The sequence below is a fragment of the Theropithecus gelada genome, chromosome 5 (genome assembly GCF_003255815.1).
Source record: "Theropithecus gelada isolate Dixy chromosome 5, Tgel_1.0, whole genome shotgun sequence".
NCBI lineage: Eukaryota > Metazoa > Chordata > Mammalia > Primates > Cercopithecidae > Theropithecus > Theropithecus gelada.
The window spans coordinates 80388406-80405657 of record NC_037672.1 but is presented as its reverse complement, the minus strand read 5'-3'; the positions used below and the strand labels follow the sequence as shown (position 1 = coordinate 80405657).

The 17252-nt window shown below is 32.9% G+C and overlaps 1 protein-coding gene across 3 annotated transcripts in view; it reads left to right on the top strand.

Annotated features, from left to right (window-relative positions):
• The window catches only part of ADGRL3 (adhesion G protein-coupled receptor L3), an 868510-nt gene that overhangs the window by 275551 nt on the left and 575707 nt on the right, over positions 1 to 17252 (top strand). For all 3 annotated transcript variants that reach the window (XM_025386284.1, XM_025386285.1, XM_025386286.1), the window contains exon 3: positions 15177 to 15404. In XM_025386284.1, the coding sequence (XP_025242069.1) occupies positions 15350 to 15404 (55 nt within the window). In that variant the 5' untranslated portion in view covers positions 15177 to 15349. The remainder of the gene's footprint in view (positions 1 to 15176; positions 15405 to 17252) is intronic.

Genomic DNA, 17252 nt, shown 5'->3' with positions numbered 1-17252 from the left:
ACTCCAAAGCTCATAAAATAAAATTAATCCATGGAAACCTTAATGTTAGGAAGGGATTGGGATTTTATATATTAATGAGTGTTTTTTTTTTTTGTCAAGACCATATGGAAGTTTGAAAGATGGTATATCCATGTTTTATTTTAAAATCACATATTAGAATATACATTTTAATAATGATAAAAGAAGATATACCATGGAGAAAAAAGAAAGAAGGAACTGTTTTCACAAGGCCACTATTTTATTTAGTTGATTAAATAATCTTCTTACCCTTTGACAGAAAAAAGTAATGATCTTCCCTTTATTTTAACATTTTTAGAAAAAAGAAGTAAAAGATGTAAACTTTGTGATTAGACTGTCATTTTTCATACATAGCATTTTAAAAAAATTACTAAGATAAATCTTCATAAAAGCAAAAATATGTTTTCTTTCTGAATGCTATTGTCTTGAGATATTTCAGGAAACACCTAAAATATCACTAAAAAATAAATCAATGTCCAAAAAGAAAGAAGAAAATAATTTGGGGGTTAGCTGTCAAAACTGTGTCTTGTTTTAACAATCACAGACATGCTAGAAGAGCCAAAACAAGAAAGCAGAGATAACCTTTGATTCTAAAACAGATAAATGAAAGATTTATAATTACTCTCACACAATTTTTAACTCTCAAAAAATTGGCACAAATGTAGTTATTGAATTAAACAGTGCTTTAATCTCAAGTTGCTTCAACGCTTTTCATTGTAAAAAATTATCTGCTTTATCAGTCATCACTGTGAAATTAATTTTGAGAAGATTTAAGTAAAATATTAGCTTAAAAGTATTCAGATATCATATTTTTAATAATCTACCAGCTTGGTTATTTCTGATGGATTTTCCATCACAGTCAATCTGTGTTCTCTTACTTTATTTCTAGCTGGAGCCAAGTATTAAACAGTGACACTATATATCTTTCTGTACAATTTGCCAATTTGGGTTACTCCGGAACCTAGGTGATCCTGAATTGTCCTTGTGAATCACCATTCTGCCGAGAAAAGACTGAACAAAGAAATGATTTATTTACTGAAACGTCAATGTATTTTTTAAGCTACATAACTCAAAGATGTTTTACCCAAGATAGAAAAGACTTTTTGCAGGGATCAAAGTAGTGGTATCGTTAAATAAAAATAGGAGCCTTTAAACCATTTTAGGAAATGTTTTAATTATCAAAAAAATAAAATTGTATTAAAAAGTTTTCCACAGGCTTTTATATTTAAAAGTAGTCTTTGTAAAAATAGTTTTGGAAAGTCATTTTTATGCTGCTATTTTGCAAGTTTTCTGTATTTCAGGTGCATGGTCTCTAGAATGGGTTGCTGCTTGGCCTAAATTAACTCAAATGTAACTTGGTGATAATTATATAATATATCTTGCAACCTAATGGGAAATAAAAATAATTACTTTGTATAATACTATCTGACTCAAATCACTGGGATGAGTTCATTGAAATTTCCAAATTTGAGGTGCTGTGAATAGCATAGACTCCCAGAGTATGCAGTGTAAAGAACTCTAAGTGAGATATGTCTGTCCACTTTTGTATTTACCTCTTCATAACTTTCACATTTCTTAATGAGGCTGTTCTTTTTCAAGTGCTGTTCTTTCCACTAACCAAATCCTCTTTGGGGTTTTCCTATTGTCTTAGTTAAAGATACTATATTTGATTGATTTAATTATCTCTCTACATCATAAAATTTATATTATTTGTATAGACATCTTTAGGAGTCATTCAGTGTAATTTTAAAAATAAGTGCTTGACATATTTACTTTGTGGTGCCATTGATTTTACCACTATAAAATATACCAAAGTATACAAAATGTATACACATAGCAATTAAATAATGATAGCACTGAATTATGGATTCATAGACATTCTCTTGTTGTGCTATGTTATTAAAGAAAATTATAGGCCTGGCGCAGTGGCTCACTCCTGTAATCCCAGCATTTTGGGAGGCCGAGGCGGGCAGATCACCAGAGGTCGGGAGTTCGAGACCACCCTGACCAACATGGAGAAACCGCATGTCTACTAAAAATACAAAATTAGCCGGGCATGGTGGCACAGGCCTGTAATCTCAGCTACTCGGGAGGCTGAGGCAGGATAATGCTTGAACTCAGGAGGCGATGATTGCTGTGAGCCGAGATCATGCCACTGCACTCCCGCCTGGGCAGCAAGAGCAAAACTCCGTCAAAAAAAAAAAATTATGAAATTTCAAGTTCCAATATTTATTTTATAAATACATGAATGAATGTCATAATTAAAATCTATATGCTATCATAACTAGTTATATGTATGTTTAAATATATAATCTATATGAGTAAGAGTACATTAATGACTAAGTATAATGTGTTCTGTTATAAAGTTCTTTATAGGCATGTAAACAGGACCTAACTTATAATATATTCTGCTCATATATTTAAATACATTAAATACGTTCTGCTCATGTATTTAAAGATATTAGCCAAATTAGTCCAGTGATTCCTTTTCTACTTAGATCCTACCACTTGGAAATTCTCCCCTCATCCCCTGTTTTTTTTGACTTACTGTTTTCTCACAACCTTTTGCTAAGTGACACCTAGAACATGGTAGGGTGCTTTATAGTTTGTCTAATGCTGCTCCAGTTCAATTTCTACACTGATAGGACTAACTAAGCGAGATGAGTGGAACAAATGGATCCATTCCATTTGTTGGATCTATTTCCATTTTGCCTACCAAGTTTCTATTTTGACTACCAATTAAAATCCTAAAAGCTGAGGAGATATTTTTGACTGCAAAGCAGTCTTCCTTATCCTGGAACTTGGCATGTCAATATCTCTATCTAATCCTTTCCTTAGTTAGGTCATCACTGCTTTATTGGTCATCACTGTGAAGTCAATTTTGCGAAGATGTAAATAAAATGTTAGCTTAAGGGTATTAGATATCATATTTTTAATAACCTGCCAGCTTGGTTGTTTCTGATGGATTTTCCATCACAGTCAATCTGTGTTCCCTTACTTTATTTCCAGCTGGAGCCAAATATTAAACATTACCATAGTTAGAATGAAATGAAATAATGTTATCAGTATGTTGGCACCTATTAGAAACCCTTCAGAAAAAGCTGTTGTTATTGTTATTATCTTATTCTACTAAGTTATATTTATTTTAAGGGTTCTTAAAATTGAACAATTGAATAATTATGTATAATTATGAAGAACTTCAAGGATTAAAATTACTTTCAGTATTATATTCTTCCCCATGGAGATTATACTTTGTGGCTCAATCATCTGTTTTAAAAGTTAGCTTTTGTAATATGATCTATTACGTAATTTGGTAGCTACGTATAAATGCAAATTATCAAACCATTACTGTAAAAAAATGTGTTGTTGAATTTATATTTTCAAAATATGTCTTTGTAAACTTACTATGTTAGCTATTGATTTTAAAATGATAAATATGTATTTAAATAAATTCTCAGTCAGGCTAAAGTTACAGCAGAGATACTGCATCATCTAGCACAACCTCAGAAACTCTCCCTTGGCAGTAATCGTCCCTGCCTCCCTTTGGGTATTTTATGCACTGATATTCCATAATGGGCCATTAAGAAAGGTGTTTAATTTGAGACCCATCTAGGTGTGCCATACTGAGATGAGATAATTTCAAAAACATGTGTATTTTCTCTCTTGCCTGGTTGCTACTGATACACTACTGATAATGAAATATGGGAAAATTATATTGCGATATTTTGTGAGTTGCAAGAGACTACATTTCTTTATTAATCTCAAGAATAATTTAAGACTTATTATACAGCTATCCTTTTTATGTAAATAATTATTTTAAATGTGTTAATTTTTCTGCTATACATGTATTTATTTCCATTATTTTACAGTAATCTTTTCTCATTACTGTTTAAGCCCCTTTTGAAAAAAATATTGAAATTTTTAAAAATGTGAATATCAAGGGTTTTAAACTCAAATTGTCCATGTGAAAGAGATACATGGGACTGACCCTCATGATAACCAAACATCAGTGAAACGATGTTATGTTAACCTAGCTCATGATGAGATATACCTTCCCCTGCATTCCTCTTTGTCTTGGAAAGTGTTCAAAGAAAAGTGTAAGTAGATGTGTATTTTTTCCTTATCCACTGGAAGGAGTTGGAATAGGATGAATTTGACTTTACGACCTCAATTCTTACAACTTCTCTATTCTAGGCTTTATTTTTAAGTCAGTTATTTAGGAACTGTCATTGTTGTCAGAGAAACAGTGTTAAGAAATGAGATATTGTTTCCTAGTTTAGACCCTGAAATACATACTGTAGCTTCACATGATTTGGATTATTTAAGAAGATATTTAAAGCTCATTATTTTCAGCTATGGAATTTTTTTTAACCAAACTTGACTATAGTGCCAGTTGCATTGATAATGATTTTAGAATTTCACAGGATAAGGATGACATTGATTTGATATTTAAATCAAATCCTGGAATTCCATTTATAACACAAATTGCCACTAGATACAATATATTGTCACGATTATCAATCATGAACTACTCAGGTGATTTTATTTATTCAGTTGCCATGGGTATAGGCTTATTAGTCTATCCTAATCATAAAGGCTCTAAGATAGTAAAAATGCAGTAAATATTAGAAACATTTGAGGATACGTTGACCTATCATATACCAAGTTTCATCTTTGAGTTAGAATTAGTATGAGAAAGTCACAAGTAATTCAACTTCGAAGATATATTTGGTTATTCTCGGTAATATTCAGAATAATCTCAGTTCCCTTTTTAGGAAAATTAATAATAGAGTTAAATACTCTTACTGATTGAAATTATATTGATATATTTTGAAATCTTTTAAAAATTTTATTTGAGAAGTACCTTTCTTTTTTTTTTTCTGATTGTTTTCAACTTTTGTTGTAACTTAAAAAGCAATGGCTTGCCTTCTGAGAACCTGGAAGATCATGATTCTTGGTTACTCTCCTAAAGAAATCTGTAATGTTGCCCTTCATTTACCCAATGAATGCATGAGTAAAATGGGTTATTGCTATCTCTTCAGATGTGTCAAAGACATATATAATGCCAGATAAAAATTATTCAGTGAAGATATTGAGGGTCTTCTGTTTATGGCATGATTCTTGCAGGCTAAAGTTTGTTTATTCTAGGTCTTCAACTCACTCCGTTCATCCCACAAGTTAAAGACTAATCACACCTAGCTGAAAGCTCCTCACATAAGCTCCTTTACGTAAGATATGCTACAGAGTCTGTAGTCAGTGTAAGTGATGAGAAGAAGTAGACTCTGAAGACTGAAAACACAACCCTTGGGTCTAGACTGCTTAGATGCAAATCTGGGCTTGATTAATTTTAACTATGTGGCCTCAACAAGTTCTTTAACTCTCCATCCCTCGGTTTCCTCATTTACCAATTAGGAATAAAATAGCCCCTTTCTTATGGAGTTATTATATGATTAACAATAATGTTCATAGTTAGAAGTAATTAAATGAGTTAATACATGGGAGGCTTTCAGAACAGTGTTTGGCATATTAAGGGCTTAATAAATGTTAGTAGTTACTATGAGGAAGATGATTATTTTTCTTGGTTCTCTGTAGATTTTGGAATACATTCATACATTCCTGTTTGAAATGGATTTATTCACTTTCAGATAGACACCTATTATGTTCTGAATGTTTTAAGTGTAACTTATTTGCCTTTCCTGATTTCTACTAGACTTGGAATCATAAAAGTCAATCCTTGATTGTTATCATAAATGACATATTGTAAATAGTTGTTAATTTTTTGAATATATTTTAAAATTATAGCTATGTTCATTTAGACTTGTTTTTCACAACTAATTATCATGAATATTTGAGATTTTATGAGTGATTTTATTTTTAAAGAGCAAAGGTTCTATTTTACCAATTGTACATATAGAAAGAGCATGAGATCCATTTCTTGCTTTTAATTATTGGGTAGTCAAGCAAGTGTTTTCCAAATTAATTGATTTTAACATAATTATTTATATATACCTTTAGTTTAAAACTCACTGATTTTATTTCCAGTTGAACATATCAATAAAGACAAATATTATCAAAGCCTATTGGAAATGTTCTCCAATCAAATGCTTTATGGGATCTCAGAAAAGATGTTAACTCAAGGGCACTTCATAAGAAAGTGATCCTGTGTCGAACGTTGATCTATTTCCTGGATAATAGATGTGCTGCTCTACAGCCAAAAAATAGCAATGTTCATTAAATATAAATTTGTTTCTAGACATTAACAGACATTTCTTAAATCACAACACTGAGAGACAATTAAATGAAACTTTTATGCTAGAAAAGTTTCTTATTAAAATTACCCTAGAGAGATTATTTGTCTTCTAACTTAGCATCAAGTTATAATATTTAAAATATAATTATAAGGAGATGTGCCTTTTTTACTTCAGCAATAAAAAAATATTATTTGCTAGTGTTTCAGATGATGTGTTGAGATTTAGCATCTAATTGCTTGAAACATGTTTTAGGTAACCTTAAAATTAATGTTAACCATAAAATTCACTGAAGAGAAATAAGTCTTTCTTGCTCTGATCTCTCTGAAACTTATGTAGGGGATTGCAGGGAAGAAATGAGGGAAGAATGGAGGCATGACTCAAAGTTGTAGTGGAAGTGTCACTTTATACCTGAACTACGCTCCCTACTCCCAATTTGATTCAACTTTTTACTGTATCTTCTGTGCCTATCCTATGTTTTTTCCCTTCTGTTTTCCCTCATGACTTATGTTTACTTCCACACTGACAAGACATAACAGTGATATTTCTACAATTTGAAAAATTGTTGACTTAACGTTCTTTAAATAGTATATTAATTTAAATCACATGCTGGACTTATAGGTCATTGTGAACTCCTACCATACTAACTCTGGCAAATATTGTTACTGACACTGATTGCCTAAGGTATTTTTCTTTTTCCTCCATTTTCTCCTATATACCGTGACCAATTTAATCTTCTAAAAGCATGGTATTTACAATGGACCTTCTGATTCTATCCCCTTTTCTACTTGACCACTCACAATCTTTTATTGAATGTTCTTCTATCCCGCTTACCACTAAATGCAATCTAATTTACCATTTATAACCCCACTTTTAAATATAAATCCTTCACTAAATGAGAACAAGAATTTTTCTCATTGATTGAATGCATACTCTTGCCGGGAAACTTTATAGCTTCTTATATATATTACCTTTATTTAAGCCTTAAACCACCTGGTAAAATAAGTATAAAATTCAGATGTGAACATTAGGGTATAGAAAATTTAAATAATCTGCTTATGTCATACAGCTCACAACTCAAAGAGAAAGAACTTAAAACTGTCCTTTTCACACTCCAAAGCTCATATTATGTCCTCTATTCATGCTGCTCCTCATGGCCCAGATTTTTTGATGTTTTATACTTGAAAACAGTAGCTTAGTTTTTTAAAAAAAAATCTGTGCAGATATGAAGGACTAGGAAAATATGGCTACATTCAGTTCTAGGTCAAGGTAAATACATATTTACTATAGATGAAATTTCTTCCAAGTTGTGTTTGACTTGAATATGTTATAAAATATACATCTATCCAGATAAGTCATTGCTGCCAGTTGCAGAACAATACCATTCTATCTAAAAGTGCTGTAATTATCTGGAATCAATATTTGATCTCAAATAGCATAATGACTGCTAAGCAGTGTTATGCAAATTTGGGACTGTGACAAAAATATTATACTAAAAAATGCAAAAGCTGCATTTTTTCTGTGATGTCACTCTCTAAATAATAGTTTATTAATATAATGATTCATTTAACACTTCTATTGACTCAGGCTCCTCATATCAAACCAAAGATCATTTAAAAAATTGAATTTGCAACAAAATGTTTGAATATTTAGGAGCAATGTAGAAGACTATAACAGTTTTGGGGATATATTTGCTATAAATATTTACTCCCATTCTTAAAAGACAATACTTGAGATAATTTATATGTGTTGTGTTGATATATTTTGTGTCTTTAACTGTTATAAATTTCATGATTTGAAACCAATCAAATTGAATTTATATTCCTTGGTATAGTCTTCAAAATATTTCCTATTCCACCCTAATAGATCCTTCCTATTACTTTCTACGGCTCCTCACTTCTTCCTGAGAAACCAGATGACTTGCAGTTCTGCAACACGCTGCCTTTTACCACCTCTTTACCTTTACCATAGCAACTCTTAATCCAAAACGTTCTTCCTCCACCTACTGCTGAGTGAGATCTTAGCCATTCTTCAAATTATAGCACAATTACCACTCTCACAGGTCTTCCAGATCTTTCAAGGTGTGTTATCTCCTCTGTTTTTTTCAACTCTTCTTTATCAAATTTGGATTTATATTTTACCACTTGTATTTACTGCATTATTTCATATTTATTTATTTATTTATTTATTTATTTATTTATTTATTTTTTTGAGACGGAGTCTCGCTGTGTCTCCCAGGCTGGAGTGCAGTGGCGTGATCTCCGCTCACTGCAAGCTCCGCCTCCCGGGTTCACGCCATTCTCCCGCCTCAGCCTCCCAAGTAGCTGAGACTACAGGCGCCCGCCACCACGCCCGGCTAGTTTTTTGTATTTTTTTAGTAGAGACGGGGTTTCACCATGTTAGCCAGGATAGTCTCGATTTCCTGACCTCGTGATCCACCCGCCTCGGCCTCCCAAAGTGCTGGGATTACAGGCTTGAGCCACCGCGCCCGGCCTATTTCATCTTCCTTATCTTCCTCATTGTTTCCTTCTCTTCCTTATTGTTTCCTTCTCTTTCACTGGTTCTTCCTCCTTCTTCTTTAATGCAGGAATTATGCCTTGTATATCTTAACACATCCCCATGACCAAACACAGTGCATACTTGTAATAAATTAACAAAGAAACACACATGTAAATTTGTTGAATTAAATGTTTCTTGAAAATATTAAAGAAGGTGATTGAAAGTTTGTCCTCTATGAATTTCCAAAGGGAGTTAGCACTATTTAAGAAAGTATTCATTTAACTCATTGTTGCTGCTAACTAAACTCAATGGTTAAATGCTTTCTTCATACTTATTTAATACAAGGTTATTTGACCCCCTAAATATTGAAAAAAAAAAAAGATCCTTGAATCTTACTGTAAGTGCCTTGGTTTTCAGAGTCAAATTTTCAGGAGAAACTCTATGAATAATGTGAGGACCCAAACTAATGATGCTTTACAGTTCCATAGTATATTCACATGCATTCTGTAAATTGAGAAACAATACATGTAATTTTTCAAGAAAACAAGAAAACCTTAAAGGAGAAGCATATGTGTAGGTTTCAGACATTGTAAATTATAGCTAAAATTTACAAAACATAATATATTTTACTGAGTTCAAACTCCTTTAAAACCCATTTTGCTTTTGCCCGATGATGATCATACCAAATATATTAACATTTGCTAGGATGGTGATGGAAAGAACCTGTGTTATAGTCAGGTAATTTTTCTTCTTGCTCTCCTACTCTTTTCCCCTGAGTTAATTGTATCACTTCTTTTTTACTATTTTTGTAGACACAGGGTGTTGCTTTGTTGACCAGCCTGATCTTGAACACCTGACCTCAAGCAATCCTCCCACCCTGGTATCTCAAAGTGTTGGGATTACGGGCAGGAGACACCATGCCTACCCTTATTTCTTTTCTTCATATGTCAATGTAATATTATTTTTACCATTTTATCAAGGTGCCAAATTATACCTTAGATACAATTTTATACCACGTTGCTGTAAATTAATTTTATATCATTAAAAAGGTAATTTATGGAGATGGCTTGTTTTGATTTTTAAATAAAAATGGTTTTAAATTTTTCAAATTTTAAAGTCCGTATACTAACCCTGGAAGAATATAGATAACACCCAAGTGATAATTCTGAACGCTCTTAAAATTGTAAGGTCATAGCTATGATTTCCCTCTATGGAACAAGGAAACAAAACAAAACAAAACAAAACATGGGAAACTCCTATATTGCAATTAGAAATTAGGCTATATACCAATTCACCATTATAATAATGCCAAATGGCATTTTTTATATTTTGTATGTGCCAAACATGTCAGAAAATAATGACCTCCAAAAAGTATATGACAAATACAAGTAAATACGCAAAATAAGGTATGGATTAATAAAAATCTGTAAAGTCAATATTGAAGTAGAATTTGTAGTTAGAATGTATAACAAGTGAAAAGTTAAGAGTTGGGGAAATTTAAACATTTATAAAGAAAATATAGTTTCTTGTCCATGGTATTACGATGGGAAAGGTACAATAATATGCAGTATACTTTGGGGAATGTTTGAGAGTAAATTATCTTACAGAAATGTGATTTAAGAGTAGCTAACACATTCCCAAGATAAGCAGTTTTGAGACTGTAATGTTAACCTCTGTTTGATGTATAGAAAGGAAGCTAATATAAGATAGAAATATAAATTTTTAGCATGATTTGAAAAGAAAATAATACTAAAAAATTAAACTGGGGAAACAATGATGACACTAGAATGCAAGATGAAAGTTTCCAGAAAGTAAAATCAATGTCTCCCGTTTAGAAGACTTACTTTTGTTGAAAGGAATAACAAAAAAAAATCAATTTCTTTTAGAGTATAGTTGTGTTAGATTTGAATAAAAAGTAGCATAGTTAATAAATAAGGAAGTTTCCAAGTAGTTAATGAGGGAAGACTTCAGTTATTTAAGCTTTTTGTAGAATTTCTTTCCATACTGTATTCTTTTCTAACTTTCAGTGGAACTAGTATCAAATAACACAACTTTAAAATTCTAAACCTAAACATGAATGATGTGAATTAGGTCATTTTAATCAACTTCACTTTTAAATTCTTGATACTGTGAAGAACAGTGAACTTAGTTTTGTTTGAAGACAGATAACCACCAAGATTTTTATAAGAAAAGAAATTTGTTTGGTGAAGTTAATGACAACATTTCAATGGAAAAATCATAAAAAGTTTTCTTTTAAAAAACTGCTATAATTCAGAGTGGTGATATATATTTCTGTAGGTTATGAGAAATATATTTCTGTAGCTATTAAATATATATTTCTGTAGCTATTAAAACTTATATTGTATAATTATTGCAAGTTTATTATATATGTCCCCTAATTAGCACAGTATTGGAGTTGTGAGTAAGAGAGAGGCAAGTGGTGAGGCTGGAGTGGGAGAACATGTGACCCTCTTCAAACAATAGTTTTTATTCTTATAAATTCCATTTCCATTACATTATAATTATGAAAACAAATCCCTATGCCTAAATCAAATGTCAAATATCTGAGTAGAGATGGCTTTGTCCTGCTGCAATACCTTAAAAGAAATCATTATTAATAACTAATAGGTATGTACTTCCTTATTCTTTCTATAAAATAACTTTCAACCATTGTTTCAACATTGTAAAATAGGTATCATATGAAATAAATGATTCTGGTTGTAATTGAAGCCAAAGTTAACAATAGTAATACTCATCCTTCACTATGGAAATAATTTTCCCTCCTTCTCCGACAGATGCGGCACTGTAATTAGGGTGGTGTCCTGAAAAGCACCAACCTTTGTGTGTTCTTTGTCCTCTCTTCTCTGAGTGCTTTCCTGCCTGCCTCTTGCATCCATGCTGTTCCGGGTTCTCCACTCTTCACAATCAAATAATGTTTCATTTAAGCAAGGCCTAAGTCGTCTTTGGAAATCCCATGTTGTACCCTTCCTTTGCACAATTAATGTTCCTAATTATTTTCATTTATTTTCTTGTTTATTTGTGCCATAGAGGAAAGAGCACTAATGTTGAAGTCAATTTGGCTTGAAATTCTAGACATGTAACATGTCTGATTTTCCTTCTCAGTAAACATGGAACAATGTTATCTGCTTTATATATTTGTATGAATAATTACATTAGGAAATTTGTGTAATATCTAGCACAGTGTGTAAAATGTGGTAAGTACTTAAAGGAAGATTAATTCTTCTCTATCTTGTGACTTCATTTACTTTACTGTGTCCTGTATTTGTTTTTTTTTTCCCCCCACTACAGTATGGGTTGTGAGAAAAACTGTTCTACTGATTTGCATTTTCTGTAAAATCTACTGTGGTAGAAATTTAGTATTATGTGTTTGAGAGAATGAATAAATAATTCATCTAGATGGCAGCTCATAATTTCTTCTAGTAATGAAATGCTATATATATATATATTTACCTTCTATTTGTGTGTATGCGTTTGTATGTGTATGTGTGTGTATACATATATCTCCTGATAACAACTTTTGACTCTTGTATACTCCATGGTCACAGAGGAAGGCAAAAAAGACACAGAAACAGAATGTTGAGGTTTGCTAGGATAGAGCATTGTGATCTTGTTCATGAATCTGTCAATTATCTGTCAACTTAAATATCCCTCTTCAAGTAGCTGTCAGTTATTTTGTGCATGTTAAATAATGTAATTTTACATTAGCAATCGCTTTCGAAATTTCTTTTCTGAGTTACATACTTATGACATTTGAGAATGGATTTTCAGGTTTTCTTGTGAGTCAGAGTTGCGTAAGAGAAAACAAAATGAAAATGTTGTGCATGATTCCTTTTCACTTAGTCTCTGTTTTATCTCAGCCACATATTTAATTTCTTGTCAATACTTTCTCTGTTTGTAAAGGTAAACTGTTATGAGATTATCTAGAATGAGTTTGTTTCCCATAATATCAATGAAATTGAAGAGAAAACTCTTTATTGTGTCCATATTTAGTACTGTAGGAGCCTGTGTATACAATAGTAATAAATAAATTTTTTTTTTAGTTAAATTATCAAATGATCTTGCTTCTTATGGATTCACATTGAAAGGATGAGTAGGACAAAATAATTGCCAATGCTATAGCACCTACCACATGACAGCACTGTTCTTGGCTATTATTATGTATTTTATGTAATTAAAAATTACAAATTTTAACTCATTTAATGTTCATAGAACCATATGAATTAAGTAATATCACCCTACCCATTACATAGATAGAAAAATGGAAATGCTATAGTAAATGACCGTCAACAGGAAAATTGAGATGCTATGTAGTTAAATGACTTGCCCAACGTAGTAGAACAGTAGTTGAGATTAGGTTGTCTGGCTCCAGAATCTGTGCTCTTAACTACCATGCCGTAAATAACAATATCAAAACATCCGATTAATTTGTGTAATTTTGCCTTTTGTTAAAGACTTTGGTTTTTATTTTGACAGAATGAAGCATATTAATACTTTCCTCAGTAAACAATTTTGAATATCCCTTTTCAGAAGATTTTAAAATTTAATTCTAAAAGTCTGAAATTATTGAAAATATGTATCAATCTCCAGGACAAAGAAAAAAAAAAGAAAGAAAGAATGAAAGAAAAAAGGAAGGAAGGAAGGAAGGCAGGCAGGCAGGCAGGCAGGCAGGCAGGCAGGCAGGCAGGAAGAAAGGCAGGCCGGCCCAATTTGTGCTTGATTGATCAGTGTGACAGGTGCTGACTGTAAAAGACGGTGTCTTCAGGATTTGGATCATGTTCCCTTAGTATTTTGATTTCCTAAGATAAATCTGTGAAGACTTTAAGAGGAGGCAACTACACTACTTTGGTTCAATAAAGTTTCTTTTTCAGTGGGTAAAGTTATTAATGTTTGACACCTCTCAGCAAGATTCCTCATCTTCAATTGTACAATCCTGGGGAATAGGTTTCATGTTTTCTTCAATATTCTATTCCATGTTTCTGGACCACTGCTTTGTATTTTAGTGAGCATTCAATTAACCTCTGTTGAATGAATTATGTTAAAACTGCATTTTAATTTAGCTTGTATCTATATGCTTACTGTTTAAAATAAGCTATTTAGAATAACATAAATGAAACTTAAATGAAAATGAAATTTTAGGCATAATAATCTATTTTTAATCATCATACATTGTTATTGAGGTAATACTTTGCCTTGATTTTCAGTACTGAAGCTTTTGACATTCAAACAAAAAGAGTAGCATCTTTTGTAAACATAAATCCATGATGTTCACAGACTTACGGAGATGTTTAGAAAAGTAATGTAGTTAATATGTAGAATAATTTCTGAATGAATATTGCAGCCTGAGATGAAAGTAAGACTCATATATTTACCTTTTCTTTTAAACTTATTTATGGTAACAATGATGAATGAAATATTTTACTGTTCTAATGTTGGTGAAATTATACTGTGGTAAAAGCTTACACAAAGTAAGCCCTAAATCCATATATATATATATATATGTGTGTGTGTGTGTATATATATATACATATATATATGTGTGTGTGTGTGTGTGTGTGTATATATATATATATATATGTATATTTGGTCAGGCGCGGTGGCTCACTCCTGTAATCTCAGCACTTTGGGAGACCGAAGTGGGTGGATCACCTGAGCCTGGGAGTTCAAGACCAGCCTGACCAACATGGAGAAACCCTGTCTCTGCTAAAAATACAAAATTAGCCGGGGTGGAGCTACTCAGGCGGCTGAGGCAGGAGAATCGCTTGAACCCGGGAGGCTGAGGTTATGGTGAGCCGAGATCTCGCCATTGCGCTCCAGCCTGGGCAAAAAAAGCGAAACTCCATCACACACACACACACACACACACACACACACACACACACACCCACCAAAAAAAAAAAAAAAAAAAAAAGGCCGGGCGCAGTGGCTCGGGCCTGTCATCGCAGCACTTTGGGAGGCCGAGGCGGGCGGATCACAAGGTCAGGAGATAGAGGCCATCCTGGCTAACACGGTGAAACCCAGTCTTTTACTAAAAATATACAAAATATTAGCCGGGCGTGGTGGCGGGCGCCTGTAGTCCCAGCTACTCAGGAGCCTGAGGCAGGAGAATGGCGTGAACCTGGGAGGCGGAGCTTGCAGTGAGCCTAGATCGCGCCACTGCACTCCAGCCTGGGTGACAGAGCAAGACTCCATCTCAAAAATCAAATCAAATCAAATAAAAATCATTATATTTAAGTTAATTTGTTCAGTAGAGACTGAATTGTTTATTTCACTAAGATCTGAGGCCAGGATATAAACATGATGGTAATATATGCATTGTATAAATAATGTCTTTGGATTACTTACTTATTTTATACAATAACCCCTCCCTTTTTTTTTTTTTCTTTTTTGCAGGTTTCAGATTTGGGATATTGGTGTTTCTGTTTCGGAAGAATTATTCTTTTTATTTTTAATTTAAAGAAAATTCATCAGTTTCGGAATACAGAAGAGGAACTAGAAATATACGTATTTTGTTTCACATTTGAACAGTCATTCTTGAGGAATACTCCATACCTGAGTGGACAGCCATGTGGCCATCGCAGCTACTAATTTTCATGATGCTTTTAGCTCCAATAATTCATGGTAAGATTTTTCAGATTTTTGTGTAATGCTTAACGTTTTCTCACTTATTCATACTAGACACTTCCTTAGGATCTTTGCTCTGAGATTACTTTGTAGTTTTTCCTTACCATATGTTAGTATGAGTAAGTTAAAATAAAAGAACATAATGTGTATTTATTTATTTATTTATTTATTTATTTTATTTTTTTTTGAATCGGAGTCTCACACTGCCACCCAGGCTCGAGTGCAGGGGCACGATCTCGGCTCACTGCAAGCTCCGCCTCCCGGGTTCACACCATTCTCCTGCCTCAGCCTCCTGAATAGCTGGGACTACAGGCGCCCACCACCACACCTGGCTAATTTTGTTTTTGTATTTTTAGTAGAGATGGGGTTTCACCGTGTTAGCCAGGGTGGTCTCCATCTCCTGACCTCGTGATCTGCCCGCTACCGCCTCCCAAAGTGCTGGGATTACAGGCGTGAGCCACCGCGCCCAGCCCGTAATGTGTATTTTAAGCTGAAATAGTTATGAGTTTTCAGTTGCATTTCTTAAAGTGCCTATTGAAATGTATTTAAAACCAAAAGGCTTTTTAAAAAGAACACTTGCATTTTATTTTTAGACTTTACCACACTTTTGGAAAATCAGCTGAATTATTAATTCTCATTTATTGTGATTTTTTTGGCTTGCATAGTTTCATACTTAAAAAAACATTTTTAATGTAGCAAATTTGGGCATTTGAAAGAAAACTCCAAAAGTAAAATCCTACTTATTCAAAAGTATCTGCTATACACAACCGAGTAATTATTTTTTCTCTGAGTATTTACTATTCTGCACAATCTTTAATATACAGAACACAAACTATAATCTCTCAATAAAGGGAAATTATTTTTGTACTATACCTTGTAATGCAGAAACACAAATAAAAAAACAAAAAACAAAAAACAAAAGAACGGTCAGGCACGGTGGCTCAGGCCTGTAATCCCAGAACTTTAGGAGGCCGAGGCGGGCAGATCACAAGGTCAGGATATCGAGACCATCCTGGCTAACATGGTGAAACCCCGTCTCTACTAAAAATACAAAAAAAAGTAGCCGAGTGCGGTGGCGGGCGCCTGTAGTCCCAGTTACTCGGGAGGCTGAGGCAGGAGAATGGAGTAAACCAGAGAGGGGAAGCTTGCAGTGAGCCGAGATCGTGCCACTGCACTCCAGCCTGGGCGACAGAGCGAGACTCCGTCAAAATAAATAAATAAATAATAATAATATTAATGTCTATTTTCACTTTTTAAAGAAAGATGATTTTACGGAAACATGCTAATATACTTAATAGACATGTATACTTAATGTTCATTTAGACATCTTTGTAATTATAACAAATATGATAGATTAGAAATGACGTACCTTTGCAAATTTTATAAAATATATCACATTAATTAATATATAAGCGAGACATTTATATTCTGTACAACTTAGTGTAATATTCACTGAATCTCTCTCAAACCTGGTAAATTAAAGTCTATATGTAAGTTCCTCTTACACAATTTAATGCTTTTGGCTAATTATCATTGATTTTTTTCCCTAAGATGAAAATGTTGTAATATAGTCGCTCTCTCATATGTTGATGATAATTATAGCAAAGAAAAAAGGACACAGCTGTATTTGCCACTGCTTAGGAGGTCTCAGAATATTATAGTGTAGCAAGCAGCTGAAATGAATTTTTAGCCTCTTTAGCTCACTTTTGGTTTTTAATTGACTACAGAAACTCATTGTAGTTCATCAGTGATGCAATTCTGAATCTGGCCTGTGTTCTTAAGTTTTAACATGAATTGCATTTTGCTGTCATTCTAAATACTGGGTAAAATAACTTCTTTTGAAGT